This window comes from Podospora pseudoanserina, chromosome 6, assembly GCF_035222485.1.
Source record: "Podospora pseudoanserina strain CBS 124.78 chromosome 6, whole genome shotgun sequence".
NCBI classification, from domain to species: Eukaryota; Fungi; Ascomycota; class Sordariomycetes; order Sordariales; family Podosporaceae; genus Podospora; species Podospora pseudoanserina.
The window spans coordinates 1,317,256-1,343,222 of record NC_085925.1 but is presented as its reverse complement, the minus strand read 5'-3'; the positions used below and the strand labels follow the sequence as shown (position 1 = coordinate 1,343,222).

At 54.3% G+C, this 25,967-nt stretch overlaps 9 protein-coding genes across 9 annotated transcripts; 6 read left to right on the top strand and 3 right to left on the bottom strand.

Moving 5' to 3' along the window:
* Positions 1–3,532: 3,532 nt before the first annotated feature.
* On the top strand, positions 3,533–3,903 carry QC764_603438 (uncharacterized protein; the record flags this gene model as incomplete). Its single annotated transcript, XM_062948849.1, has 2 exons — positions 3,533–3,647; positions 3,707–3,903. The coding sequence occupies 2 exons, from the start codon at positions 3,533–3,535 to the stop codon at positions 3,901–3,903; spliced, it is 312 nt and encodes a 103-aa protein (XP_062797386.1).
* A 1,492-nt stretch (positions 3,904–5,395) lies between these two features.
* QC764_603440 (uncharacterized protein) lies at positions 5,396–6,720 on the top strand (the record flags this gene model as incomplete). The annotated part of the gene is made up of 2 exons (XM_062948850.1): positions 5,396–5,571; positions 6,210–6,720. The coding sequence occupies 2 exons, from the start codon at positions 5,396–5,398 to the stop codon at positions 6,718–6,720; spliced, it is 687 nt and encodes a 228-aa protein (XP_062797385.1).
* Positions 6,721–7,981: 1,261 nt separating this feature from the next.
* On the top strand, positions 7,982–9,164 carry QC764_603450 (uncharacterized protein; the record flags this gene model as incomplete). The annotated part of the gene is made up of 2 exons (XM_062948851.1): positions 7,982–8,178; positions 8,246–9,164. The coding sequence occupies 2 exons, from the start codon at positions 7,982–7,984 to the stop codon at positions 9,162–9,164; spliced, it is 1,116 nt and encodes a 371-aa protein (XP_062797384.1).
* Positions 9,165–9,721: 557 nt separating this feature from the next.
* Positions 9,722–12,334, top strand: QC764_603460 (uncharacterized protein; the record flags this gene model as incomplete). Its single annotated transcript, XM_062948852.1, has 4 exons — positions 9,722–10,055; positions 10,110–10,676; positions 10,734–10,833; positions 10,888–12,334. The coding sequence occupies 4 exons, from the start codon at positions 9,722–9,724 to the stop codon at positions 12,332–12,334; spliced, it is 2,448 nt and encodes an 815-aa protein (XP_062797383.1).
* Positions 12,335–14,050: 1,716 nt separating this feature from the next.
* QC764_0091640 (uncharacterized protein) lies at positions 14,051–16,748 on the top strand (the record flags this gene model as incomplete). The annotated part of the gene is made up of 3 exons (XM_062940927.1): positions 14,051–14,159; positions 15,357–15,931; positions 16,143–16,748. 3 exons carry the CDS (start codon positions 14,051–14,053, stop codon positions 16,746–16,748), a joined length of 1,290 nt encoding a protein of 429 aa, XP_062797382.1.
* Positions 16,749–17,096: 348 nt separating this feature from the next.
* On the bottom strand, positions 17,097–19,255 carry QC764_603490 (uncharacterized protein). The gene is made up of 4 exons (XM_062948853.1): positions 18,327–19,255; positions 18,072–18,263; positions 17,488–17,918; positions 17,097–17,418 (listed from the first exon to the last, which is right to left on the bottom strand). Exons 1-4 carry the CDS (start codon positions 18,915–18,917, stop codon positions 17,325–17,327), a joined length of 1,308 nt encoding a protein of 435 aa, XP_062797381.1. The 5' UTR covers positions 18,918–19,255; the 3' UTR covers positions 17,097–17,324.
* PEX7 (peroxisomal targeting signal 2 receptor) lies at positions 19,200–21,333 on the top strand. The gene is made up of 2 exons (XM_062948854.1): positions 19,200–19,826; positions 19,891–21,333. The coding sequence occupies exons 1-2, from the start codon at positions 19,428–19,430 to the stop codon at positions 20,566–20,568; spliced, it is 1,077 nt and encodes a 358-aa protein (XP_062797380.1). The 5' UTR covers positions 19,200–19,427; the 3' UTR covers positions 20,569–21,333.
* On the bottom strand, positions 20,879–23,725 carry QC764_603510 (uncharacterized protein). The gene is made up of 2 exons (XM_062948855.1): positions 23,179–23,725; positions 20,879–23,107 (listed from the first exon to the last, which is right to left on the bottom strand). Exons 1-2 carry the CDS (start codon positions 23,523–23,525, stop codon positions 21,460–21,462), a joined length of 1,995 nt encoding a protein of 664 aa, XP_062797379.1. The 5' UTR covers positions 23,526–23,725; the 3' UTR covers positions 20,879–21,459.
* A 170-nt stretch (positions 23,726–23,895) lies between these two features.
* QC764_603515 (uncharacterized protein) lies at positions 23,896–25,645 on the bottom strand (the record flags this gene model as incomplete). Its single annotated transcript, XM_062948856.1, has 2 exons — positions 23,896–24,733; positions 24,790–25,645. 2 exons carry the CDS (start codon positions 25,643–25,645, stop codon positions 24,066–24,068), a joined length of 1,524 nt encoding a protein of 507 aa, XP_062797378.1. The 3' UTR covers positions 23,896–24,065.
* Positions 25,646–25,967: the final 322 nt, after the last annotated feature.

The following is a 25,967-nucleotide window of genomic DNA, read 5'->3' as shown; positions in this document are numbered from 1 at the left end:
CAGTTTCGATCGACAAGGGTGACCCTGGTAAGACCTCGCTTCCAGAAAATCGAATTCTCCATCTGGAAGCCCCAACCAGATTGTCGGGCCGGGGTAAACAGGTGTTGGTTTTGAAGCACTGCTCCCACCCCCTCTCCGGCCAATCAGCAGGCGCTTATCCAGCGCTGTTGACGGCATCAGAGGCGATAGTAAATGCCCGTGTGGCTGGTGACGGGCATCACCACGTCAGTCCCTCACGCAGCAAGCACATGGGGAAACTTGGAACAAAAACAGCAATGAGACTTCTCTATGATCAATATCATCAACCTCTGCCGCAAATTTGACCCCTTTCTTCCGTATCCGCATCCCGCAGTTACCAGAGGGCCAAGACGAAACCAACCTTCCCCAGATGCTCCAGACGGCGACGTTGCTCATTGGACCTTCCAGCTGCCCCGTTTCAAGGCGCGCATACACCAGCAATCATGTGCTCTCCAACGTTCATTTGCGAGTGGTTGCATCCCGTCTTTTGCTAGAACTACTGTCAGGGGAAAACTCGACAGCAGGGCCAATGAGATTGTCGGGTCTCATAATGACGCAGTATTTTCTGAAGTCCCGAGAAAAAAGTTGGTGTGGGAACTGCGGCTGCGGACCCTGCTGCAGTTTCGATGCCAAAAAAAAAAAAAAAAAAAAAAAAAAAAAAGGGCCAGCCGATACGGAGTACATACCAAAGACGATCTGCCTCCTTCCTTTCGGTGTACACTGTAGAATTCAGGGGTCGGTAAATTCACCGTGAACATGACTACATGGCCTACGCCTGAACGGCAAGATTGCTTGCGGTCCTCCAATATGCATTCTGCATGTCGTGCAGCTTCTGGGACAGAAAACGGAGATCCAGCTGTTGTTTTGACGCGGTCTAGCCCTGGTGGCTTGCGTGGTCCCGAGGTCGGTACTCGTGGTGCTTGGTTCACAGGCCGGAGCAAAGCCCGCTGATTTGCGAGTTCTTTTTTTCTTCTTGTTCCTTTTCTAGCGTCTCCAACCAGCCTCTCGGTACCTCAGTCGGCGGAAATGTGATATGCAGTGGCAATAAAGCTGAAACGCAAGGTGGATGCCATCATGAACAAAAATCTGGCGCAACCCATGGGGAGCAGCCGAATGGTTGGTTTGATTCAGCTTCTGGACCACTGAGGACTCATCCTGTCCACTTTGCCAGCTCGGTGGTGCGGGAGGTCACCGAAAAGGAGGGGTGGGGGATACAGGAAGTACTTTGGATGGATGGCTGGGATGCACGATGTTGTATGAAATGAACGATGGGGCTGCTCGAATACAGATGCAATTCGCACCGACATCGACAGTCTGGGGGTTCGGATCCGCAAAAGCCGGCCAAAAGCCGGGCACCGCTTACCATGGGGCTGAGACCACAGCTCCACCGGGGCCGTCACCCTCCGCGCAACCAACCCCAGACGATGTCAACAACATACGGTACACACCGGCACTTCACCGGTGCAATGTCCCCTCACCGACTCCGTCAGTTCCAGCAACATCAGACACAAGTTGCCTTGAAAACGGCCGACCTTGCTTAGGGATGCAGCATGGATCTACAAAACAACCCGTCTCCCCTGCCTGGTTGCCGCAAGCTGGCCAATCGACAAGTCTTCGCACGATATCCCCCCACGCGCCACGCTGACTGCCTGTGGCTCTCATGTCCACATCTATCCTTTATACGGAATCTTCCAGGTTCGACATGGAACGCGGGACTTTGTGTGAGACGCTAACCAGAGAGACCTTCTGGGCAGCTCGTAACGTCAACCAACAGCACCGACTTAGATCTCACATGGGAAGGTCCGTTGCTGCTGGCTCCGTCCTTTCTCAGGTTTACTTGCCTGCTTTTAGCAATGCCTGGAACCTTGCAGAAGACGGGAAGCAATAGTCGTATCAGCGGAATCCTCCCCAGCCGAGGCAAGAAGGACGAAGGAGCGGCTTCCTCCAGGTTGTGTGACGATTGCTGAGGAAGGGCCAGAGGGGGCCAGACGACGTACGACCAGTCCGAGGTTTAGCCGCACGCTTACAAGGACGACGGAGGAAGGGTACGCTACCAGACGGCACATCTCTTACACGCCTCTGTTGCAACCTCACCTCTTCTAGCACGCTGTAAAGGGCTACATACATGCAACTACAGCCACCTCACCAAAGAACCATTTTCTCATCCCCGCCTTTTTGTCCAAACCATGGCTCGTGACGGTGCACTGCATCTCGGTTGCGGACTGACGGCACTTTCATCAGCAAAACATTGTTTCTAATCGGTCCTCCTGCGCTTGCAACGATACTGCCGCCTCTCTGGCCCATCAACACGAAGGCGCCAATCCTTCTTGACTCTCCGTACCCCGGACAAGTGCCGTCTACGCCGCAGCAAGCCTGTGTGATGCAGTAGGTAGAAGCATGTGTGCACGCCGGAGCCATGCCTATGGGATCTCCTCTTCGTGCTATCTGGATCTGGAAAACCGCCCAGGTGCACGGCAGACACTCGTCTGCTCACTGCGCCCCATGCGAGCGTTGCTCGTCACTGACAGTGAGACATCCACGGTGGTTATTTCCAAGGTTTAGATGACTATCGTGTAGGGATTCCGCATGAATTAGCCCTGCAGGGCAAACGCGATTCGACCAACACTGCGTCTTGCAGCGCCTGTGCGCCTCTACCCGCACTGACTGGTAAGCGACGCTGGCCTCGGTGCTCTGCACAAGAAACCTCCTTCTTGTTTCGTCCACCAATGGGGCCTTGAGTGTCGATACGATGTTTCCCCCGTTGGCCTTGAATTCAGAAGAACCGTTCCCCTATCATCAAAGGAGCTGCTGGTGGCGGTCAGCGTCCGAGCTGATCTGTAACATCAGAATAGAGTGCCGATCCGCTTTGAGACGGGGCGGTATAAGCAGCCGGGCTATCCAATAGGGGGAAGACTAACTACAGGGTCTCTTTCTAGAGCGAGGACGTCATGTTTGCAACTGCAGGCGACCAGATCAGACCCAAGGTTGTGGTTTGGGCTGAGCTGAGTGCACGCTCTGCACCGGTGGTCAAGGTTCCCGAGCAAGCCGGTCGAGGATCCTCGCCGCCCATGTCAAGCCCTTCTTGGCGCTCTGGGGTCTCAGATGATGGCCCATCTCAATATCAACCAGTTCTCCGGACTGCAAACGTAGCGTTGTCCTCTCGCTGCGCAGAAGCAAGTGTCTCAGTTGTCCCCAGCCATCTGGGGATGATTTCCACGGGCAACTCGACACTAGGCCCGGTTCATGATGACCTCCGGGGCGACTGCGAGGAGGCTGGCCAGGATGATTGGCGCAGTCGCATTCAAATCAGGATGTTTAACATTCCCGGACCAACCCGCATGGCTCTTCCGCCATAGCTAGCCACTGGCTTTGCTGCAGCGTCGGAGAGTGCAACCAACTGACCCGCGGCCTCATAGTTCGTTTTCCCCCAGCGGATCTCGCTCCGAAGACACTACGACCTAACTGACCTCGCCTTCCGGACCCGAAAGCCCCGTGACCCGGACATGCTGAGGCCATGCCGCCGTCTGACTGCATCCATTCTGCAGCACGCAAAGCGTGGATGATTCATGCCACCACGAAAGAGCAGCGCCATCACCGCTGGCACAGCTTGACGTTGCTTGGTTGCATTGGTATGCGTATGCGTTGGTGTCCTCCCCCATATCAAGAGCCCTTGCTAAGCCTGCGACAGGGGGGCACGTATTGCGGACAAGGAACGGGAACACCCACCCGTATACCCCTCTCAACTCTGGCCGCTATGGGAAAGCAACTGCATCGATCATGGAAAAAAAAAAGCAAAGACACAGGTACGAAGCCGCTCTCCGTCAGCCGATCGCCGTCACATCTGAGAGAGATTTAATCTACACTACACTGCTTCACGAAGCCTGACCACCCTTGGCAGATACGGAGAGGCAGGCACGCCATCTTGACCGGTCTCGTAAACAGGAACCCGAACGGACCACTGGACTGAGAAGCATGCAGTTTTGTTGACGCGATAACAACCTCCAGCCGGCCTTGTGGCGTCGTAACTTCGGGCGAGGTGCATTTTGGAGTCGCTTATCACAGCCCATTGTGTGTTCTGGATCCCACTTGGAGTCTCACAACCGAGTGACCAGTCACTTTCTGACGACTCGCTTCGGCGCGACCACAGCCAGCCGAGGTTGCAAGGAGCTGTCGAACATAGCTGTTCGCTGCTCGGCCCGCCTCCGATGCTTCTTTTTCAGGCTGTCAGTTTTCCTAGTTTGGCCATTTCCGATTACCTAGCCCCAACGCCGTGTGTCCCCAAAGCCTACCCGCGCCTGTCTCAGGTTGATCTTGATCTATGCTTACTTTGTCACACAGAAGAGTGTTGTGAGAGCATGACAGGTCTGGATGTTGAGTTGGCCATCAGAGTCGGGGGTAAGCGGGTTGCCGCGGTGCATCAGTTCAGTTCCACAGAGCCTTGCCGGAGAGGGATGGCTTTATTTGGTATGTCGAAGGCTACTGCGGAAAAAGGAGGCGGTCAAGCCTGCTGCTGATGCCGCTCCAGCTGCGGCGGGACGCGACATGGGATGGGAGAACTGTGCAGCTCACGGCCTCTGGGTATTTCACGCCATTGTTTGAACTTTGGCAACATTGAAGTCTAGCAGGCTCTGGTTTCTCACAGAAACGAGGAACATGGGAGGACCTTATTTGCGGTGCCTAGTCGAAGGATTTCTCATTGGTATGTATAACAAGAAGAGGCTGGGAAGGCGAACATGTGTGCGTATGGGATATATATCAAAGCCTTGGGCACCCCTTTCACATTTCTTGGTCACCTTCACGGACCGGACCTGCCGTCTACCCTTGTCGGCCTGTACTGTGGTCATTACGCCCGGGGGGAAAACTCCCCGCGCGCGGTACCCGCCCGGCTTGTGTGCGAGCTGTGTGTGTGTGTGTGTGTGTGTGTGTATGTGTGTGTATGTGTGTGTGTGTGCGCGTTGTGTGTTTGTGTGTGTGAGAGTGAGAGATGTGGAAGGAAAGCAGGCGGTGATAGCCTCTCGACAAAAGGTCCCTGTTGGATTCCTCGCACGGGCCACGAGATTTCACTTTACTGCTCTTCCTGAGAGTGACCACCCCACTTTTATCACTAATTTCACTCCCCCTCTCGACGGAAGGAAAGGAGCAATTATTTACCCCGCCATTTATCTTGAATGACGCACACTTGCCTGGGTGCGGTGCGGGCGCGGGCCAAGCTTGCTTGCATTCGAATTTGTTGCTTCGATTACACTTCTTCGAATTTCTGTTCTACACCACACACGCGCGCAATACCACACACACGCACATCAACCAACCACAGCATTACTGCGTGCATTGAGATCGGCTCAGGTGATTTATTTCGTGACGTTTTTTTGAACGAACCATGGCCGGAGGCAAGAAGGGCAAGGGGGGAGGGGATGCGGCGGAGGGGAGCAAGAAGGCTCTGGGCCAGGCGAGGAAGGCGGAGACGGCGGCGAGGAAGGCTGCGGAGGAGAGTGAACGGGAGGCGGCTGCTGAGGCGGCGAAGTGGGAGAAGGGGACTAAGAGTAATGCGAAGAAGTGAGTGTGTTTTTTTATGCCCTTTGATGGTGGATGAGAGTTGGGTGGGTTGGTTGTCGATTGATTGATTGATTGATCGGGGGAAGTTGGGTCTGCGGACAGCCGTCGGGAATAGGCTCGCGGTTGGTTGGTTGCTGGGTGTGGTAGTGATTTCCATGGAGGAGGAGGAGGAGGAGGAGGAGGAGGAGGATGAGGAGGAGGAGGAGGAGGAGGAGGGGGGGATCTCATTGGGTGGGAGGGGGTTCGGGTGCGGTTTAGTCTGTACGACATACATTTACTCGGAGGGGGGATGTAGCAGTGCTGGGCATGGGTGTTACGCGTGTGGCAAGCAAGAGGGGAGTATTCGGCACACCAGTCACAGCACGCGAGAGGTTTTGCCTTTGCCCCTCCTCTGCTTTTCTTTCTCAAGTGTCGGAGCTCGGTCGCCGGCTTGGTTGGAAGAAGGGAGGGGGGAACAAGCTCACGCAACCACCATCACCACATGGTGGGATCAAGCCACCTACCAGACAGAGGGCTACCGAGGTTGGCCAAAGTTTGGTTGTGGACAATTACTTGGCAGGGACCTTGACCCAGACACCATGATGATACATGCACATGGCGACATCTACAGTTTGCTGACATATCTACGCTCACTTCAGGGAAACCGAAGCCCAAAAGAAAGCCGAACTGGCCCGCAAGAAAGCCGAGCGCGACGCCCTGCTCGCCGAGGAAGAGAAGAACACTCCCGGTCGCTCCCAGCCAAAGAACGCCAAAACTGCCGTCAAGAAGTCCCGGGGCTTGGATCTGTCGCAGCTTGATGAGCCTAGCTCTGGCCTGTCGGCGCTCAACGCATCGGGCATCGACAATGCGCTTGACGCGCTGAGCTTGGCTGGCCCAGCGACGCAGGATAAGATCGATAGACATCCCGAGAGGAGGTTCAAGGCGGCATATGCGGCTTTTGAGCAGAGGAGGCTGGCCGAGATGGAATCGGACGGGACGGGCCAGGGGTTGAGGTTGAACCAGAAGAAGGAGAAGATCAAGAAGGAGTTTGAAAAGAGCCCGGAGAACCCGTTTAATCAGGTTAGCGCTAGGTATGATGCTACCAAGGAGGAGCTGGCCGAATTGAAGGCGGAGGAAAGGAGGAGGATTGAGGCTAGGTTGGGGAAGTAAAGCGTGGGGGTCGAGGATTGAGTGCCGAGGGGATATGTGATGGGTTACGGGAAGGTTTTGGGTCTTCGGGGAAACGGACGGCTACTGGGGGGTTAAGGTTTGATGAAGTGGGGAGGGGAGAGCACACCGGTCAACCTTTCTGGGGGATCCAAGTCTTGATCGGTCCTGCGGGTGGCCCGAAAAGGATGAGGATGGGGGTGGGAGGAGGAAATTCATAGGGCAGACTCGGAGAAGGGCTGCCGTTGGGGAGGGGGACGATAGGGTTCGTTTTTCTACCCAATAAAAAGCGTTAAGATGAGGACAGCAAATCATTGATTATTTTTTTCTCATTTGGAAGGGGGGGAGGGGAGGGGACTTTTGTCAGTATGGTTGGTTGGGACTTTTCATTATGTACTTTTTTTGTTGCTGAGCAGAAACAGTTTTCATAGAGGCCAATGCTGCCTTGGGTTTGGAATTAGTGATTATGCAATGTACCTTTTACCACGTTTTAGCTCTTTTGACATCTCTTAGTAGGTCCGGTCCCAAGGACTTGGTTGGGGCTTTGCTGCTGACGAACGCTGCTTGAATGGATGTGATGGCTTCTTCTCTGGGACCAGTCAAAGATATGCTCAGACGATCTACAACTGAAACTCAGGCCATTATTCGGGGTCCTTAAGGGCTTGGTATGTCAGCTTGGCTAGGCTTGATTGAGAGGTTTCGGTATGGTAGGGCTGGGTTGGGTTGTTGGTGGTGGGCTGGGCGGTGAGGTGGTTTCTGATTTTGGATGGATGCCATATTTCATGATAATTCATTTTGGCAGGGAATGCGGAGTATTTCGGGGAAATTTTAAGAGACCCTAACCCTGAATTATGTGGGGTGGGGGCGTGGTGTTTGGATGCTTGGCGCCAAGGGATTTGGCATGAACTGGATGGACCCTTGAACCTTGATGGGTTGTGGACGACGACATGTCATCGTTTGGATGGGTGTTGATTCTCATCGTCGAACTTCTCCTAAAATATACCGTCTTTTTCCTGTTTCACTCTCTCTCATCCTAGGAACTGGCCCTCCTGAAATAGCAAGGCTGCTCATCGTCGTCGCTCGTTTCCTTTGGTTTGCAGGGGAGGCGGTCTCACCGACTTTGACTCAGGTTCACACTTACAACTTACTCTCGCTCACTCAACAAACCCAGATTGATCTATCACCGCGGCAGAGAGTTGGCATAATAATCGGCCATCACTGAGTTTTGCTCCACGACATCTCGGTACATCCTACAGTACGCAAAATGGCTTCCCCTAGGTCATCCTCATCATCCTTCTTCTCCCCCGCCAACTCCAGCACCAACCTCAGCAGCGGTGCGGGCATCATCAGCATCGCCCCTTCGCCCACGATTGTGGTTGGGTCGGAGCACACGGTCGAATCCACCAGGAAACGTCTCACCTCCCTGCCGGCGATCAAGAGGGCGAACCTCATTGCTGAATTGTATGTGCTGTGCCCTGCTGTCAAATTTTTCTCCCTTACACCATCAGAAGCTGACGACGATACATAGCACCGCCCTCAAACACTGCCCACCCCCGGGGATAATCGTCTCCCTGCCCCCATCCCCCCACAGCCCCGACTACCCCACCCTCTGGTCGGGCGTTCTTTTTGTCAGGAAAGGGCCTTACGCCACGGCTATCTTGCGGTTTCAGATCTCTTTCCCGGATGATTATCCTGACTCTGCACCGCTGGTGACGTTCTCGACGGACATTTTCCACCCGTTGATCAGCCCGCTGACGACGTATGTCGGTGAGGAGAGCGGGAAGAAGGGGGGTGTGAGGCTGCCTCCTGGGGGTTTTGGACTGTCGCATGGGTTTCCGGAGTGGTTTGCCGAGCGGGAGGAGGGAGATGGGATGGGGGGTGCGTTTGTTGTAGGTGGGAAGGGGAAAAGGGGACGGGGGGAGAGGAAGGTTAGCACGTGGGAGGTGTTGAGGTATATTAGGAGTACGTTTGATGATGAGAAGGTGTTGGATGGGGTGCCGCTTGAGGCGGCGGGGAATCCGGGGGCTTGGCATGCTTGGAGGACGCATAGACGGATACAGAAGGAGAAGGAGGAAAGGGAAAGGGAGAGGGAGCAGAGGGAGAAGGAGAGGAAGGAGGGGGGAGGGGGGGGGGAAGGGGAGGTGGTGGAACAGGCGGAGACTGTGGTGAGTGATGATGGGAGGGGGAGCGTGGTTGATGCTAGGACTAGTTCTGGGAGTTTGGCTGTGCCGGCTACGCCCACGAGTAGCAGGAGACCGGAGGAGTGGAATTGGGAAGGGGTTTGGGAAAGGAGGGTGAAGAGGGGGGTTGCGGCGAGTTTGTCGGAGAGTGTGCTGTTTGGGGGAGCTGGGGGGCCGGATGAGGTAATCAATTTCTTGCCGATGGACGAGGCTGAGGTTGAGGGGGTCAAGCAGAATCTCCTGAGAACGCTTGACGCCGTGGTTTAACACCGGGTGAGGGACCCGAAGGTTGGAACGGTGGGTGGGGGCGGACCGTGCTTTGCCCTTGTCAGGGAAGTTCCTGCTTGGTTTGCATGATGCCGACCTTGAACGCTATCAACTGCCAGAGAGTGACGGGCCGGGAATTCATCTGATGGGATGGGTTGCGCTTGCTGCTCTTGGGGAAGGGGGGGGGGTGACCTAATTGCTGAAACGGGGAGGGTCCAGGTTGCCTGTCTTTTCTTGCTGCCCATTCTGTTTCTTGGTTCAACTTTTGGAAAAAATAACGACACTTTAACATGGTACCGACATTGCTTTGCCGGCATGTTTAATGGTAGATAAACTGCTCATAATACTTCAACACCCCATCTTTTTCTTCTTCTTCCGACTGTTTCAGACTTGTCAAACCCGTGGCCAAGGCGTATTGAATACGTGGTTCTTCCTGGTTGTTTCGCAAGAGATCAACCAGCATTGTTTGCTACGCGCATCCCGAGAGCTGCACGGACCTGACTCGACAAACCGTTGATCGACTACACAAACGTTTCAGGAAAAGCGATAAGGCAGTAATGGTTGCTGTCTGTGGTCAACCATCCACCATGGCTGATAGAGAACTGCATTGCCTACCACCGGCGCGCGATCTTGGTTGGGGTCAAGTACCTGAGCCGTTACATATACGCAAGCAATCGTCCGAGTATAGCGGGAGTGGAACGTATGGTCACTCGCGGAGATCGAGCACGCAGAGTGATGCAACCGATGCGAGCTTCGAGACCCTACCTGAGCTTCCTGAGGCTGATGTCCCGTTGACGATTGCCAAACGAAGGGGCAATCCCAGCGCGCAATCGACGAATCCTCCTACGCCTGATGGTTCTTGCCAGTTCAGGAGTGTTTTGAGGCCAAATGGTGGGTCTTTGCCACTTGGTTGTGGTGAGAGGGTACCACACTTACACTTATCAGATGTAGGAAACATCGCGCCAACTATACCGCCCAAGTCAACACAGCGGCGATCCACCTCTTGCAATGCCGGACGACACCCCCGGGCACGATCCCCTCCGTTAACCCGGGCTTTCTACTTGGTGAGTAGCAGGAGCTTTCGAAGACGGGGACAGGTTTTGGATGGGAGTGCGGATCAGGATCAAGAGCATGGTTGGCGAGACACAACACCTGTCGTGCCGACGGCGTCTGACGGGCACCGTTTGCGCAACGCGAGGAGTCTGTTTCAGTTGGCGAGAACGGCGGATGGGATGAATGGCATGGATAGCATTGTTGAGCCGCCGAGGTCTCCGATGCCGCCCGAGCCGGATAGCGCGAGGAATTCGCCCGATGAGGTAGGGGCGGCACCGGATCCGTTGGTGTTAGTTCCAAGGATTGTGGTGACACCGGAGCACAAGGCTTTGGATGAGGGGGCGGTGAGTTTATGGGCGGCGGTGCAGCTTTCGACGCAGATTTCGAGGGCAAATGTGCCGGATCAGTTGGGGGGTTGTGGGTTGGTTGGGGAGCATGGGCATGAGCCTTCGCCGGCGGGTGAGTTGGACAGAATGGAGAGATTTTGGGGGGCGGGTGGCTAACTTTGAGATCAAGATTTGTTTCGATATGGGTGTTTGTATGATGTTTCGTTGGAAATACTGCCGACGAGTAGGAGTTCGATTATTGAGGTGGTGGATGATAAGGCTTGCGCAATGTGAGGATTGGAGGGTTCCTTTTTGGGGTTTTGAGCTGCTAACTTGGCCGACAGAAGCACACTGTATCCTGGATCACGCTTGCTCGTTGTAGTTCATGTTCGACTGCTACCATCGGCGAATGCACATCGTCTTCGCCGTAAGGCTCATCAAAGCTCTGACGATCTCATAGAAGACCTCGAGCACCACCTTGGTAGCACCATGACAGAGTATCTCCGGGTCCGTGTAACATATCGACACTCTGGATTTCCTCAGCAACAACAACAACAAACACGAAATATGACCATGAAAAACGGCTCCAGTGACGGAATCGCCAACGTCCAGACATCAATTCAAACCACTGCCGTGGCAGTAATCAAACGTCACAACTCATCTTCGCCATGGTCTCCACGACCCCGGGCTCCGCAGCCGAATCCGATATTTAAGATTATTGCTTCGCACTGGGGAGTGCAGAGCGCAAACGAGGTGATGCAAAGGATTATCAGCTCAAAACCGTTGACGGCAAGAAAGGGAGCTATTTCGCCGCCGCTACTGGGCCCCTTGGGTATTTTGACCGGAGGGAGGTTAACGCCAATTTTGGTTAGTCCTGAGGAGAGTGGAGAGGAGGATCATGACCGTGGTCGATTTAGCGAGGATCATACGAGGGAGGATTCGCATAGCGAGGAGATGGTGCGCCCTCGACAGCAGCAGGACATTCCTGCTTTGGGTTCTACTCCGCCGACAAGTATGGCGCCTCCTGTACCACCTACTATACCAAAACGGCAGACGAGTTTGAGGCAGGTGCCTGTTGACCAATCTCAGGCACAACAGGAAGTGCAACAGCCGCAACAGAGACATTTGAGGAGTGACACCAAGGATATTGCACAGATGATCAAGATAGGGTCTTGGCCTGAGTCGCCCCGGACTTCGGGCGGTAGTGATACTGGTGGGAATGATGATGGGGTAGTAGCTCAGGAAACCCCGTCTTCGATATCAATGGCTACGCCTGCTACTACAAGTACTAATCGGACTACGTATCGGTCGAGTAAAGTGAGGGGGTTGCCGAGTAGTTTGAAGATAAGTGGTGGTGGTGGTGGTGTTGCGTCGCCGCAGATCACGCCGATGTCGATTCAGGAGGTGGGGGAAGTACCGAGGGATAGTGTGGGAAGTACAATTTCGGGTGGTAACAGTGAGGAGAGGGAGAGGCCGTCGTATCAGTCTTATCAGTCTTTGTTTGGAAGGAGGAGGTCATTGGGGGGTGATGGGTCTAGTGGGAAGGAGGGGAGGGGAGATAGGGGGAGGGATAGTAGGGATAGTAAGGATAGTAGGGAGAGTAGAGGAAGCGGGGGGAGGCCGTCTACTTCTGGAGGACTGGGAGGGGAGAAGATTTTTGGGAGTATTGTGAGGGGTATTGAGAGCGGTGGTGGGAATGGCGGGATGGGGAGGAGGGTGAGTAAGAAGGAGAAGGAGAAGGAGAAGGATAAGGAACGGGGGTGGGGGGGTTGGTCGGGGTGGTGGCAGTGAGTGAGTGAGTGAGTGGGGTTTGTGTTAGAAGTTGAGGAATATGTTAGTTCTGACATGAATAGGAGGGTTGTGTTTGTGCCTTCTATGGTTTGATCGGAACCACCTTGTGAGAGGTAGTGGGTAGACGATATGCAAGACATGCCTTTTTGGGAGCGGCATTTCCATAGATTTTTGCCCATTGCTATTATCTTTTCAGCCTCGATGTCTGCCCAAACTCTGTATCTCAACTCTATATCTAATTGTCCAATCATGGTCTCAGACTGCTTTTACTTATAACACTGCGCGACAGACCTGGTGTAAGTTGCAAAATTCTCACATCGACATGATCTTGTCCCGTTTCAGGGGCAGCTTCCCGATTTCTGCCGTTTCCTCGTCAATTTGAAGGAACTCCTCCCACGACTCGGCCCAGATACGATCCGACCGTTCAAAATGATCAGCTTCCGGTAGTGGCTTGAGGAGCAAGAGGTAGAACTCCCACTCCATATCATCACCTCTTGTCGGGTAAAGGAGAAGACAAGTGAAGGTACCGATGCCATCCTCGTTGAAAAGGTGTGAGGCTCCATGACATCCAATGCCCGTGCTGAGTGAAAAAAATAGCCCCTCAAAAAACCGTGGGACGAAACAATACTCAACCTCTCTCCATACTTGACCCGGACAGTGATGTCGAGCCGCCAACCCGGGATCTCTAGTCTCGAGATTTTTTCATGTTCTGATCTGAGACAAAATCTCTTTTTCGTTTCCCAACCGCTGAATACCAAACCCGGACACTACTACTACTGTTGTCCTTCTGAAATCTGACAACCGCTTTTGATCAAGTGGCAGTTGGGCAACATGACGCGGCCGAATCAAGTCGAACCGATAAGAGATACAAGCTCGTCCTCTTCCCCGTCTTCCACCCAAGCCAAGTCCAACTCGGGAAGCCTCCAGGACGGCGTGTAACCCCGAGCTCTTCCGCGATCGTCCACGACAAAGCCACGACAAGCGTGAAGTTGTCGGGCATGGCCATGCCAACGGGATGGTGCCACTCGTCGAGGAGAGACGGGCGCCCCACAAAGACCTAGTAGGGGGGTGGATCGTCGTCTGCCTTGTATCGCTGTAGAACACCCCTGAGAGCGTCTAGGCCGTCGGTCGATGCCGTGAAATTCCGGGCGACATATTGCTCGATATGGTCTCCCAACACTTCAAGTGGGCTCCTGTCCCTCCAGGCGAAGGGAAACACGTCTTTCAAAAAAGGCATGGGGAGTTCCCTCGACGAGGGGTAGAGAACCTCCAGAAACCGCATTTTCTGGCACTGAAAGATGACTTGATGTTTGGTAAACACGAGCCGGCGCTTGGACAGGACACCTTCCGGGTAGGTCCAGCCGCGAGTTGCCCAGGGGGTTCCTGCTCCCCAGGCATAGCTCAGCACTGCATATTCCTGCTCTATTTGGCCCACAAGGGGGTACGCAATGAGGGTTGGCTCCGCACCTGCGCAGTCAACCACGCGGGAGCTGTCGAGATGAAAGGGGGCGGCCTCGCGGCATTTTGAACCCTGCAGTGAATGCTGCTGTTCGCAGTCGGATATCCATCCACGCAAAGATGTCGTAGTCGATCCTGTCTGATTCGATGGTGCGGGGATACATCATGCGAGACGGGGAGTCTCCGCTGTGATATTTATCGTCCTTGGGGGGGCGGGCGAATGGCAGTGATTGGACATCGTGAGATGATGCAGGACGAATGAAGCACCAGATCAAGGGACCAGAGCTCTCCCGCGATCTCTTCGTGGTTCCGCCTGATTTCGAGCTCAAGCGACGTTCCATGACGCTTGATGCCAGAAAGCACCACGGTCTGTTGTAAAAAGGTGCAGAGTGTGCATTCAGGGTTTCGCCCTCTGTGAATCAACGGTCGCAACGCGTCACTATTCAAGATTTTAACAAAATCAGCGTTTTTGCACTCGTGGCGGAGATTGATGGCATTGTCGGTCACTATATTGGGAAGGTGAATTGTGATGACAGTTTGTTGCCGGGTAGGTCTAAAGGCGTTGGATAGCAAGGTGGAGCGCGCCAGGCTATGATGGGTACCCAACCAGCTACCCAACCGAAACATTTCTGCTCAACCACCTCTAAAAATCTTATCTCCGTGTGTATGGGAGGTAGTGATGGCATCATGCCCCTGATGTGGCAAGACTTTCGAGTTGTTTTGGGTTCGTTCTCCCTACACCTTGAACTTGCCCGTCGACCGCTAAGCTAGCTCCCTTTCCTGTCCCAGGTGCTTCCCATGCTTTCGCTCTCAACCACCAGTAACGACGGAGCTGGGTCCGGTGCAGGAATCCGGCAAGACAAACCCTCTGATAGCCAACTCGGTTCACAATAGCTTGGCGTTTCTCGTCAATCGCCTGCGTCCTCGAGCTTGGAATCTCATCAGGATGCTATGTCTGCTACTCGATCTCCGGATCTGGCAGAAGAACATGTCTTGTGTACAGCCTGCCACAGCGCAGCTTCCAACTCAGATCTCCTGCCGACGCTGAAAAAGGGCACCGAGAATTTTCGGTCATATACCTCCCTCTCTGAGCTCAAGCTTTCGTCGCTATCAGGGTGCTATCTCTGTTCTCTGCTTTTTGGGATGTTGAGAGGCAGCGACATTGGTTCTGGAAGTGTACAGATCAGCCTCTTCGTCTCACGACCAGGAGGGGCCTGGCTGAAAGTCGGGATTCTCGATCCGGAGGAAACTCGAGAAAAGATAAAGGGGGAGCTTTCTGTCTTTAGGAATTTGGAAGGACGGCTTGACAATCCGCTCGAGCCCGCTTCGCCTTTTATGTTTCCAGACCTCAGCATATACAGAAATGCACGATTGTCCAAGTCCTCTTCCACGATGTCTCGGCCGCTCTGGCAAGAGAATGGCTTAGGCAATGCGTCACAAGTCATAAAGATTGTGCCCTTGCGGCAAATCTCGGCACCCCTAACCACGGCTACCCGACACGGCTCATCCAAGTCACCGGAGATGAGAACCTAAATCTACGACTCGTCCTCACAGAAAACTTCAGCAAATCAAAACCGCCCCACCTCACCCTTCCCACTGCTGGGGAGCGGCCAAAATCCTCCGACTCTCCTGGACAACCTCGCCGACTTTCAACACCAGATCCCATTCAACCAACTTCCTCCAACCTTCCGCGAGGCAGCAAAAGTCACGCGCCAGCTAGGCCACACACACATCTGGATCGACTCCCTCTGCATCATCCAAGACTCCAAAGCCGACTGGCGCGACGAATCCAAGATCATGGGCGACATATACGCGAATTTCGTCTGCACCATCTCCGCCTTGACGGCCCTCTCCTCCGTCCAGGGGTGCTTTGCAGAGAAGAGCCCCGACGGCAAAGAGACCACGCCGCGGAACCCGCTCGCTTTTCGAATATGCCATCTCCCTCACGGGCTTCATGTTGATTGCCACCAGCGTCTTGACACGTTTTTGCAGATTGACCGCTCCCCTTTACCGCTGCACACGCGCGCGTGGGTTCTGCAGGAGCGGATTTTGGGACCCAGGACGGTGTACTACGGCGCCTGGGGTTTGGCTTGGGAGTGTGTCGAGTGCTTGGCGACGGAGAGCAAGTCCTGGGGGGAGGTTGGTCGGTTTCTCCAAAGGCGGATTTCTTGAGAGAATGCATTCGAGCCCCATCCTCCTCCTCCTCTGGGGGAGACTCATCCACTGCGCTGTTTTCAGCGTGGCGCGCTGTCCGGGCGCCTATACTGGTTGTCAACTAACTTATTTTGACGACCGCCTTGTTGCCGTGTCGAGTCTTATTCAGCGGATCGAGAGGCTGACATCATGGAAGAACCTCTGGGGGATGTGGGAGGACAAGCTGCTTGATGAACTTTTGTGGTTCACTGATACATCCAGTGATCGGCCGCACACGAGGGAGTATTTGGCGCCGACGTGGTCATGGGCGGGCTTGGAAGGGAGGGTTTTTGAGGAGATGGCTTTGATGCCTCGCGTTGGACCTAGCGGGGAGGATCTTCTTCCTGAGTGGATTGGAAAAGTTGTCGAGACGGGGATGGATGAGAAGGGGAGGGGGTATGTGCGTTTGCAGGGGGCTGTGAAGCGGGTTGTGCGCCGTCGAGATGGCTCTGGGGGTGGTTTAGTTGATAGGGATAGAGGAGGGGATCATGCGGTTGCCTCTTGGGCGGCGGATACGGTGGAGGACTCGAAGCGACCCCTAGGCATCATCACGGGGCAACAAGAAGGGCTTTGCTGCTTACTTCTGGCGAGGAACGCGGATGAAAATCCGGACCAAGTGCTTGATCTTGGATTGGTGATCAGGCAGAATGCTTCGGGCGAAGCTGTGCGGATCGGGCGCTTTTGGCAGGCGAGAGGGGATACAAGACCTTTGTTTCCGGCCGAAATTAGAGAATCGGATATGGAGGATGTGCTTGTCATTTGATGTTCACAGAGGGTTCTCCATGACTTTAGGAGGCAGGTGAAATGGGCTGTTGCCGAAATCTAAACCATGTCGAGGGCGCATTAGCTACAAGGAATAATTGTTTGTGTTTACAGTATGTACATGCGGAATTACATGTATAATAAGCACATTGACTCGTGTGCTTGTACAGACCATTCCTCATTTCTCGCGTAATTTGCTAGTTTGGCTAGGTATCTACTCCATCAAAGTGGGTAGCCATGGTTGTTCTAATACGAGAAAAGAAGACAGCGGAATACGGATCTTTCCCCGGGCTGCTGTAATCGGTGAGCATTCATAAATCAGGCCTTTCGTACCACTTCTACAGACTATAGAATAGGAACTCTACGGGTGTCACCCCGACCGGCCCCATCTCCGATTGGCGCAGTTTTGTTCTTCTACGAAACCGAATATCGAATCCGTCACACAAGAAACCGGGCATCTCTCCCTCTCATTTTTCATTCGTCGATTGTCAAGATCCTCCCACACATGAAATATTGGCAGTTGGTGATCCGAGGTCCCTTGGCGGACATCACCCCGGCTTGCTCTGATTGGCCATATTCAGACCCTCGGATTTCCATCTTGGTCGAAATCGCCCCACAAAAACCACCCACACTTCTTTTTGGTAGGGTCGGGTACGTTACCCGCGTGGCACCTTAAATCAGTTTTATCAGCACATCACCTTGGGGAGGCCAAAGAACGTTAGGGGGAAAGGCGGGCTTACATGTAGAAATACCTCCCCCGATTCTCCTTCCTCTCCCTCTCACCGTTTGCTTGCTTGGTGTCATTCGTCACCACCCTCAACACCCCTGGCACACCGCAGTGACACTTTGGTGTATACTTCGGGTGAAAAGCAGAGCGATAGTGGCGGTAGGTGATGTTGATCCTGATATTGCCCGACACAGGGTGCGGGGTTAGGGTTGGGGAAGGTGACACAGAGTGTTTCCATTCCTCTTGGGTGGTGGAGTGCATGATCAACAAGGAATTGTGGGGGAGGGGGAGCGAGACTTGGCCTTGGAGGTTTGGATCAGGATTGTCAGATGCGGAAGAGGGCAGAAAAGAAGATATGCGACGGAGGCGGAACTCGCGGGTTACGCCTAGGGAAAGGGATGCAATTGTGGGGCGGGGGCCGAGGTAGGTTAGTTGGTCGGTGTGCTGTTAACCATTAGCATATGTCTAAAACAAAATGGAGGGTTGTTGGTGAAGGGGACAGTAGTGAGAATAAGGGGGTGTGGTTGGCAGGGAAACGCTCAGGGGTTGTGGTGTGGACATAAGATGTGGTGAGAAATGGAACGAAAACAGACGTACCCAACCAACGCTCTCCTGCGGCCCATTGTAACAATTCACAAAAGCTGCATTCGCACACCAAGGCTCAGAAGGCTGATGTCTTGGCTTCTGACCACCGTGATGAGTGCGAATGTGCTCTTCAATTGCCGAATTGACTGTCTCTTGCACTCGCCCCCGTACAGCTTCTAGTTTTGGTGTCAGGGTGCGGACATCCTGTAAAATCCTGTAAGAATCTATGAAAGCAGCGGAGCCGGGGAAATGAGAGCAGAAACCTACGCTGATCCTGCCACCGTTATAGTGGTAGTCATCCTTCTGCTCTTGCAGTTCCTTCTGACTGCCAACGTAAAACCCCGAGGTGTGGGGGCTGGAGACGATGTTGTCAAATAGTTTGAAGGATGCCTTTTGGAATGTTTTGGACTCTTCCAGGAGTTCGAATAGAAGCTCGTTGGCTTCGTGGGCGGGGAGGAAGTTGTGGATTATGGTGCAGGGGGTGTGCTCGCTTATGTCTTGCGGGTCGTAGAGGTGTAGTGTTTGGCCTTTTTTGGAGAGAATTTTGGGTTTCTTTGGGGATGGCTCGCCGGATGATGGGTCGATAGCGAAGGCTCGTAGGGATGTTTGTCCTGCTATTCTGTTGTTGGCAGTCTTTTTGACAGATCGGGGGGTAGATGGTGATTTGAGGGTGTTGGATGTGGCCTGGACATCGCCGTCGTGCGCTAAAAGAATATCAAGAAGCATTTCTTGTTCGATATCAGGATGAAGGGAAGCTAGAATCGCCAGTTTGATGTCTGTCGATTCTTCATGCGATTCCACGGCAAAATCGTCGCTTGTTTTGCGTTTCTGTGACCGCCTGGTCACAAAGGCATCCATGGCTTCAGTCGAGAGCTCCTTGGTCTTCCAAGCCTGTAAACTTTTGAATAAATCAAAGGACCACCGGGATATCCAAGCGCATGCCCTCCAAACCCCAAAATGATGTCGTTGAACCAAGAGGTGTTGTAACGCGTAGATTAAACATGGACGTGTCACCGGTGGGGCACAAAACGCCCAGGGGGAGCGCTGTCACGGGACCGCTTACAGCGGGAAACCAGGGATCAGTGCGGCTGTTAAAGAATCCCCCGGGGAGTCAGTTCCGGGGTAGCTACCGTAAGCCGAGGCCCATGTGCCCCACCATTTCACGGACGGCTTAGCAGCTCATGGCAGTCCACCTCCTCCAACCTCATCGAGACATTGAACTTGTCGCAAACGACACAATTGGAAATTGGAAGTAAACATTGCGCTTTGCTCATACACGTACCCCTTTTTTACCCCTAATCTTTCTTGCCCAATCCTTGCTTGCCTCTCTTGCTGCGCATTGCCCCTCTTGTGCCCCAACCCCTCACAATGGCCTCCCTCCTCGAAGCCCGAACCCCGGGCTTCAACCCTTACTCGGTCAAATACTCCCCCTACTACGACTCCCGCCTCGCCGTCGCCTCCTCCTCCAACTACGGCATCGTCGGCAACGGCCGCCTCTTCATCTTGGGTCTCGGCCCCCAGGGCATCGCCATCGAAAAAACCTACGACACAAACGACGCCCAGTACGACCTCGCCTGGTCAGAAATCAACGAAAACCAATGCGCGGTAGCATGCGGCGATGGCTCCATCAAGCTCTTCGACCTCAACGTGCCCGAATTTCCCGTCATGAACTTCCACGAGCACAAGCGAGAGACCTTTTCCGTCTGTTGGAACCCCCTCACAAAAGACACCTTCCTCTCCTCATCATGGGATGGTACCGTCAAAATCGTTCGTTCCCCCTTCCCCTTCCCCCTTCAATCCCATCAACCACTAACCTTTGTCTCACCACTAGTGGTCCCCAACCCGCCCAGCAAGCCTCAAAACCCTCCCCGTAGGCAACTGCACTTACTCGGCCTCCTTCAGCCCCCACAACCCCTCCCTCATCTCCTGCGTCAGCTCCGATTCCCACCTCCGCCTGTTCGACCTCCGCACTCCTGTCAACGCAAAATACCACCTCGTCGCCCAGATTCCGATCCACTCCCCCCCTTCCATACCCCAGTCCACCATCCTGCCCCGCCTCTCCAACGGCACCACCTACGCGGGTGCCATCCCGAACGAAGCCCTCACGCACGATTGGAACAAATACTCGGACACTGTCATCGCCACCGGCGGGGTGGACCGCACCATCCGGACGTTTGACATTCGCAACCCGACCGGCGGCCCGACGGCGGTGTTGCTGGGTCATGAGTTTGCCGTTAGGAAGCTCCAGTGGTCGCCGCATGCGCGGGATGTGCTTGCCAGCGCGGGGTACGACATGACGGTGAGGGTTTGGAGTGATGGGAGCGCAATGCCATTTCCGCAGGAGGAGAACGTCATTAGGGTGGGGCAGGAGTTGGGGTTAATGAATAGGCACACCGAGTTTTGCACGGGGGTGGACTGGTGTCTTTTTGGGACGGGGGGTTGGGTGGCTAGTGTTGGGTGGGATGAGAGGGTTTTAGTTTGGGATGCGCATACGCTTTTGAGGAGGTGATGTGAAAGGGAAGAGGGAGAGGTGTTGAAGGAAAGAAAAGTGAAAGGGAAAACAAAAAAACAAAAAGCAGGATATGATACCCCCCCAAGCATTGGAGGAATTGGACATGAATTAAGCGAGAGGATGAGAAGATCACAAGGCACAACATCGTACAGGATTGGAGAAAACCAAAGAGACAGGACGTTTTCAAGAACGAATAGAGCAAACCGCATATTCCCAAGATTCTCGGCCAAGATGGGCGTCATACAACATCAAAACTCGGGACAGAATTTCATCCACACATCATGGACAACAAAACAGGCAAGATTCAACCTCGTAATCGTACAATTTTTGGTATAAACAAGACATACACCGTTCTCCATAATTTACACGAAACCAGGAACCCCAAAAGACTTAAGATCCCCAAGATGTCAAAAGCCAAAGATGAGCAAAAGAAAACAAAAGTAGAGAAGAGAGATTCCCCTGTGATGTGATATGCGCCGCTTTGCCACCCCGCCCGCCTGCCTGCCTTGTGCCCGAAATAAATTGCCAGCCATTGTCTCTCCTATTTTCCCATCCATGCCTCATGACTGAGAATCGAAGTGACAACAAAAGAAGAGACAATGTCCTCTCCTCTCTTGAATTCTTTTGACCCGAAAAAAAGCAAAAAAAAAAAACTCCGGGACAATGCTGTGATGTCAAATCCAATGAGGGGGCACCCTTCGTTCCAGGTCCCCCTATTTTTGTTTCGTACCCATCTTCCCCCTAACCCATTCTCATTCACACAGGAAGAACCCCTCCCAACTCCACACAAAATGATTAGCCGCCCCTGGGAATGTGATTTGAACAAAAAACCACGCCTCCTGCTTTGGCGTCATCCCAAACCGCCCATCCGTAATGATGGCTCACCATTTAGAAAGTGGCACGGCCACCACCTCTGGACTGCTGCTTATCCCTCTGTCCAGCCATCTCCATAGCCTCCCAGTTATCCCTCGGCTTCCTCTCCCCCCTGTCACCGCCTCTCCCACCGCCGCCACGTCCACCAAAGCCACCACCACGTCCACCAAAGCCACCATCACGACCACCACCACCACCACGGCCACCGAAGCCACCATCACGGCCACCACCACGGCCACCGAAGCCACCGCCCGTCCCGCTGCGTTGGAACCTGTTCTCCTCCCTCTCGGCGACTCTAAGGCCGGTAATCCGGCCCATGTTCCTCATCAGCGATGGCGAAACTCCAGGGGGCTGATCCAAGCCAAAGATGTTCTTGCTGAAGGTGTTCAACTCGTCAACAACAGCCTGCTTGTGCACACCTTGGAGAGCGCCGCCCAAGAAAGACTTGTAATACTCTGAGATGGTCTCATAGGGAAGCTTGGAAAACGCTTCGCGAACCCTCTTAACAGAATCGGGGAACGACTCGGGCTCGGCACCGTAGAGATCAGTCGAGGCAACGGCAAAGTCGGTGGACCGCTTGATGGGAAGACCGGGCAATCTGCTGCGGGCAGTGCTGACCTCGGAATCAGAAACCAGGAGCCAAGCCTCACCCTCCTTGCCAGCACGGCCCGTACGACCGATGCGGTGAATGTATGAATCGCGGTCGTTGGGAGTGTGGACCTGGACGACGTGGGTGACATTGGGGAAATCCATGCCTCTGGCGGTAACATCAGAGGAGAAGAGAATGGCAGACTTGGCCCGTCTGAAATCCTCGGCGCACCTGGTGCGGATGGGCTGGGTCAACTTGGAGTGAATATCGCGAACCTCGGGAATATCGGGGAATTCACGACGGAGGCGGCGGAAAGCAGCGCTCCACGAGATGACGGAAGCCGTGGTGGGCAAGAACACCATCATCTTCAGAGGGTTGCCCTCGAGCTCGTCACGGTTCTTGGCAACCCAGGTGCGAATCATCTCGAAAAGAGTAGCAGGCATGGTGTCGAAGCTGCGGCAAGGAACGATGAACTGGGGCACTCTCTCGTGGGTAGGGGTCTCGTTGGACTTGACGGTCTGGGCGAACTCGAAGTTGGTGGGGTCAATGTACTTTCTGGCGAGGCCAACCACGTCTTTGGGCATGGTGGCGGAATAGAGAAGAGTCTGGCGGGGGGTATCCTTTCTGTTGGGGAGCGCCTTGAGAATGGTGTCGAGCTCGGCGTCGAATCCAACATCCAGCATGCGATCCGCTTCATCCAAGCACAGAGCAGTGAGGTTGGGAGCAGCCACGCCGCTGTACTCATCAGTGAGCAGATCAGCGAGACGGCCAGGAGTGCCGACGAGCAAATGGCAACCCTCGTAGCGAATCTTTTGCAGCGACATTCTCTTCTGGGTTCCTCCGACAGCAGTCTGGACCTTGATGCCGGTGCCCTTGACGATCTTGGCAGCCTCCACCGCAATCTGCTCAGCAAGCTCACGGGTGGGGGAGATGACGATGGCACGAACGTCGTCGGATCTGGCCTTCACAGGGCGGCGAGCCTCAGCGAGGGCTGGCTGATCGGCAATAATCTTCTGAAGGATCGGCACAAGGAAAGCCAGCGTCTTGCCGGTACCTGTCTTGGCTTGCGCAACACTATATTTCGAGGCAGACTTGTTAGCAATCTTTCAGGGAGGGATACTTCTTCAGCAACAGGCCTAACGTACAGATCCTTTCCAGCAAGAGCAGCGTTGATAGTCAGAGACTGCACCTCTGTCATGTCCTCATACCGCATCCCCTCGGTGATAGACCTGACCAGAGCATTGTGTACGCCCAAGCTCTCGAGATCTCTGAACTTGGTGATGCGCCCGGCGGGGGTGGCGGTTTCCTGCTGAGCGGCCGACTCGCTCGAGTAGAAGCGGAGGAGGCTGTTGACGGGACGATACGACGCCTTGAGGGGTGTTTGTGCGATAGCAAAGGCCGACGGCGAGAGTCTGACTGTGAGCTGGAGGGGGCGCGCAGTCAAGGCGACACGGCAGGCGGCGGCGTGCCGCAAGATGCTGGTCTTCATCATGACAAGACGGAAGGTAACGCTCAGCGCGTCCGTCGGCAAGGCGTCTGGGTGTCGAGCCTCTACTCTGGTATGAACTCGTGGCGAAGTGTCGACACGGGCTGGAGGCAGGCAATGAGGGGTATAACAGAGAGCGGGTGATTGCGACAGTGGAAGAATGGGGGAGCAGGATCAGCAAAAGAGAATCGGGCGGTTTAGAAAAATTTCCTGGTGTCCCCCATGTCAGCTCCAAATGGCTTATCTTATCGCCCGAACCCACCCGCGACCCTGCAGTCCCGGGCCCCCACCCCACTCTCCGAACGGCTCCGACATGGAGTGGTTGTGGAAGACTTCAGATGTTTCTTGGAGCCACGAGTAGATGTTCAATCTTGTTGTTTATTCATCGACATGAAAATAGCATAACCGTAGAATACCCCCCTTTCCGCGAACTCCTGTCTAAAACCCCGCCCATGTATCTGTATATGTACCTTTTCCACACCATCCCGTCTTCCTGCCCCTTTATCCCACACGCCCCCAAACTCTACCAAATCCCATCAAGTCACATCAGAGCCCCTGCCTCGCAAGCTGTGCACAGTCCATCGAATAATTATGTGATGGCCATCCCTGATGTTGCGTCCGCTGCTGTTCATACATCCTTCGTCTTTCCCACTCCTCCTCCGATATCGACGGTTGCTGCTGGTTCGAAAAACCACCTCCCTGTGCTCTCGTAGCATCAGACTGCGCCCGGAACTCAGTCAAAGCCCCGTGGACGCCCTGGAAAACCCACGCCATGAACGCCGCTATGAGCTGGCCCACGTAAGCCGCAGAAAACCAGACATACGCATTCTTCGCGCCCTTGAACGTGCTCATCGCCATTTTGTTGATAAGCTGATTGTCCCTCTCGAATTGGAGCAGGCCAGAGATTCCCTGTCCCAGGAATGGTGCAAACACCTGCCAGAAGGCATACAGCCAGTTCAGCACGATGAAAGCAATGTGGTGGACGATACTCCTCTGTAAAGGTGGCATCGACCTGTCATGGTGTGGGCCAGAATAGTCGTTTGGTTGCGGGCCTACCACCGAGGCGGGTGTGCTCTGCCGTATAGTCGAAGCCTCGGCAGGTGTGAGATCAGCCGGCAACCCTCTCATCAGATAGGCCAAACTGTTAATGTAATTCATCCTCTCCAAACCAGGCGCATTGCCTCCTTGCCTGGCGAGAGAGAGCATTCCAATGCCTATCCGCCACGTCAGCAATCCACTCTCTCCTCTCTCAATACAAGAATTGACTCACCCTGCGACCCATAATCCCAATTCACCCCGCTCTCACTCTCCCTAGCCCTAGCCTCCATACTCCGTGTCTGCCCCTGTCTCGAAACCCCCGGAGAATACCCCTCTATCCTCGGCCGGTTCGGCAACGGCGGAGCAACAGGCGGCTCAGTCGAAGCCGGCGGGGAAGAGCTCCTCGACCTGGTAGCGTAGGTAGACACCGCTCTGGCGAGCATATAAGGGCTAGTCGGCAACCTCGACGCGACCGACTTCACCAGTGACAACGGAGACCGAATCACCTTGATAGACTGTGACTGAATCTCCACCTGGGCGTAATCAACGTAGGGCAGATCAACCATTGGGTTATCCCAAGGAGTGGCAGTTGTTGACGCAGAAGTAGGCGAGCCGCCTCGCCTGGCGTGGCAGTACTCGCTCTCGACATGGTGCTGCTGGTGGTGGCGGTTATTATCGTGGGGGTAAACACGATACATTGGCTGAGGATGTTCACAGTTGGGAGAAAGCGGCGGGTAGGGATGAGCAGCAGAACAAGACGACGACGAGGAAGTAGGGGGCCGCGCCGGCAGCGGCAACGGGGTGGCGGGCTCGTCACGGCTGCTGAAAGTGGTCCACATCTTGTCCGTTCGTTCGGAGGCGTCCCAGGCTAGAAAGGGATAAACCAGGGGCGTCCTCGAAGAGATCCGCGCTGGTGACCGTTGAAAGCGAACGAGTCCCGAGAATCTGACTTCTTTAGTCGGACGCCTATCGATTCCTTTGTCAAGAGAAGTATAAAAGAAGAGAGCAAGAAAATAAAACAAGCGAGAAGAACAACGAGACTTCAAGAATTCTTGAGGGAGGAAATCCAAGTACGGGAGCTGTCGCATGTGGAAACCCTTCCTTTTTCATACGATCTCAGCCCTGTATGAGAGGGTGACTCGGCAACCACCTGGGTTGTGATTCGGGCGAGGCTAAATCGTCCAAAAGCCGCATTTTGCCTCACAAAAAGGGGGGGCTGTTTGGTGTCGGGTCTCGAAGGTGCCAGCGGCGGTCGATGCAAGCTCGCAGAAAGCATGTGAATGTGGCCGTGTGTTGCTACTATCTAATCGCTCCGGCAGGTGGGTCCATCTCCTGTTCCAGACCCACCTGCTCTTTGATAAACAGAGAGAGAAGCAACCATCTCGCCCAAGTCTCATGCCTCAAAGAATT

Excerpts from the sequence above, each read along its gene's own strand:
- QC764_603490 (XM_062948853.1), bottom strand. The coding sequence starts at position 18,917 with ATGGATGCCTTTGTGACCAGGCGGTCACAGAAACGCAAAACAAGCGAC. Across the intron at positions 18,264-18,326 it reads ATAACGGTGGCAGGATCAGC|GATGTCCGCACCCTGACACC; the intron begins GTAGGTTTCTGC and ends AGGATTTTACAG. Across the intron at positions 17,919-18,071 it reads CGCAGGAGAGCGTTGGTTGG|CACACCGACCAACTAACCTA; the intron begins GTACGTCTGTTT and ends AATGGTTAACAG.
- PEX7 (XM_062948854.1), top strand. The coding sequence starts at position 19,428 with ATGGCCTCCCTCCTCGAAGCCCGAACCCCGGGCTTCAACCCTTACTCG. Across the intron at positions 19,827-19,890 it reads GGGATGGTACCGTCAAAATC|TGGTCCCCAACCCGCCCAGC; the intron begins GTTCGTTCCCCC and ends TCTCACCACTAG.
- QC764_603510 (XM_062948855.1), bottom strand. The coding sequence starts at position 23,525 with ATGATGAAGACCAGCATCTTGCGGCACGCCGCCGCCTGCCGTGTCGCC. Across the intron at positions 23,108-23,178 it reads GCTCTTGCTGGAAAGGATCT|TGTTGCGCAAGCCAAGACAG; the intron begins GTACGTTAGGCC and ends CTCGAAATATAG.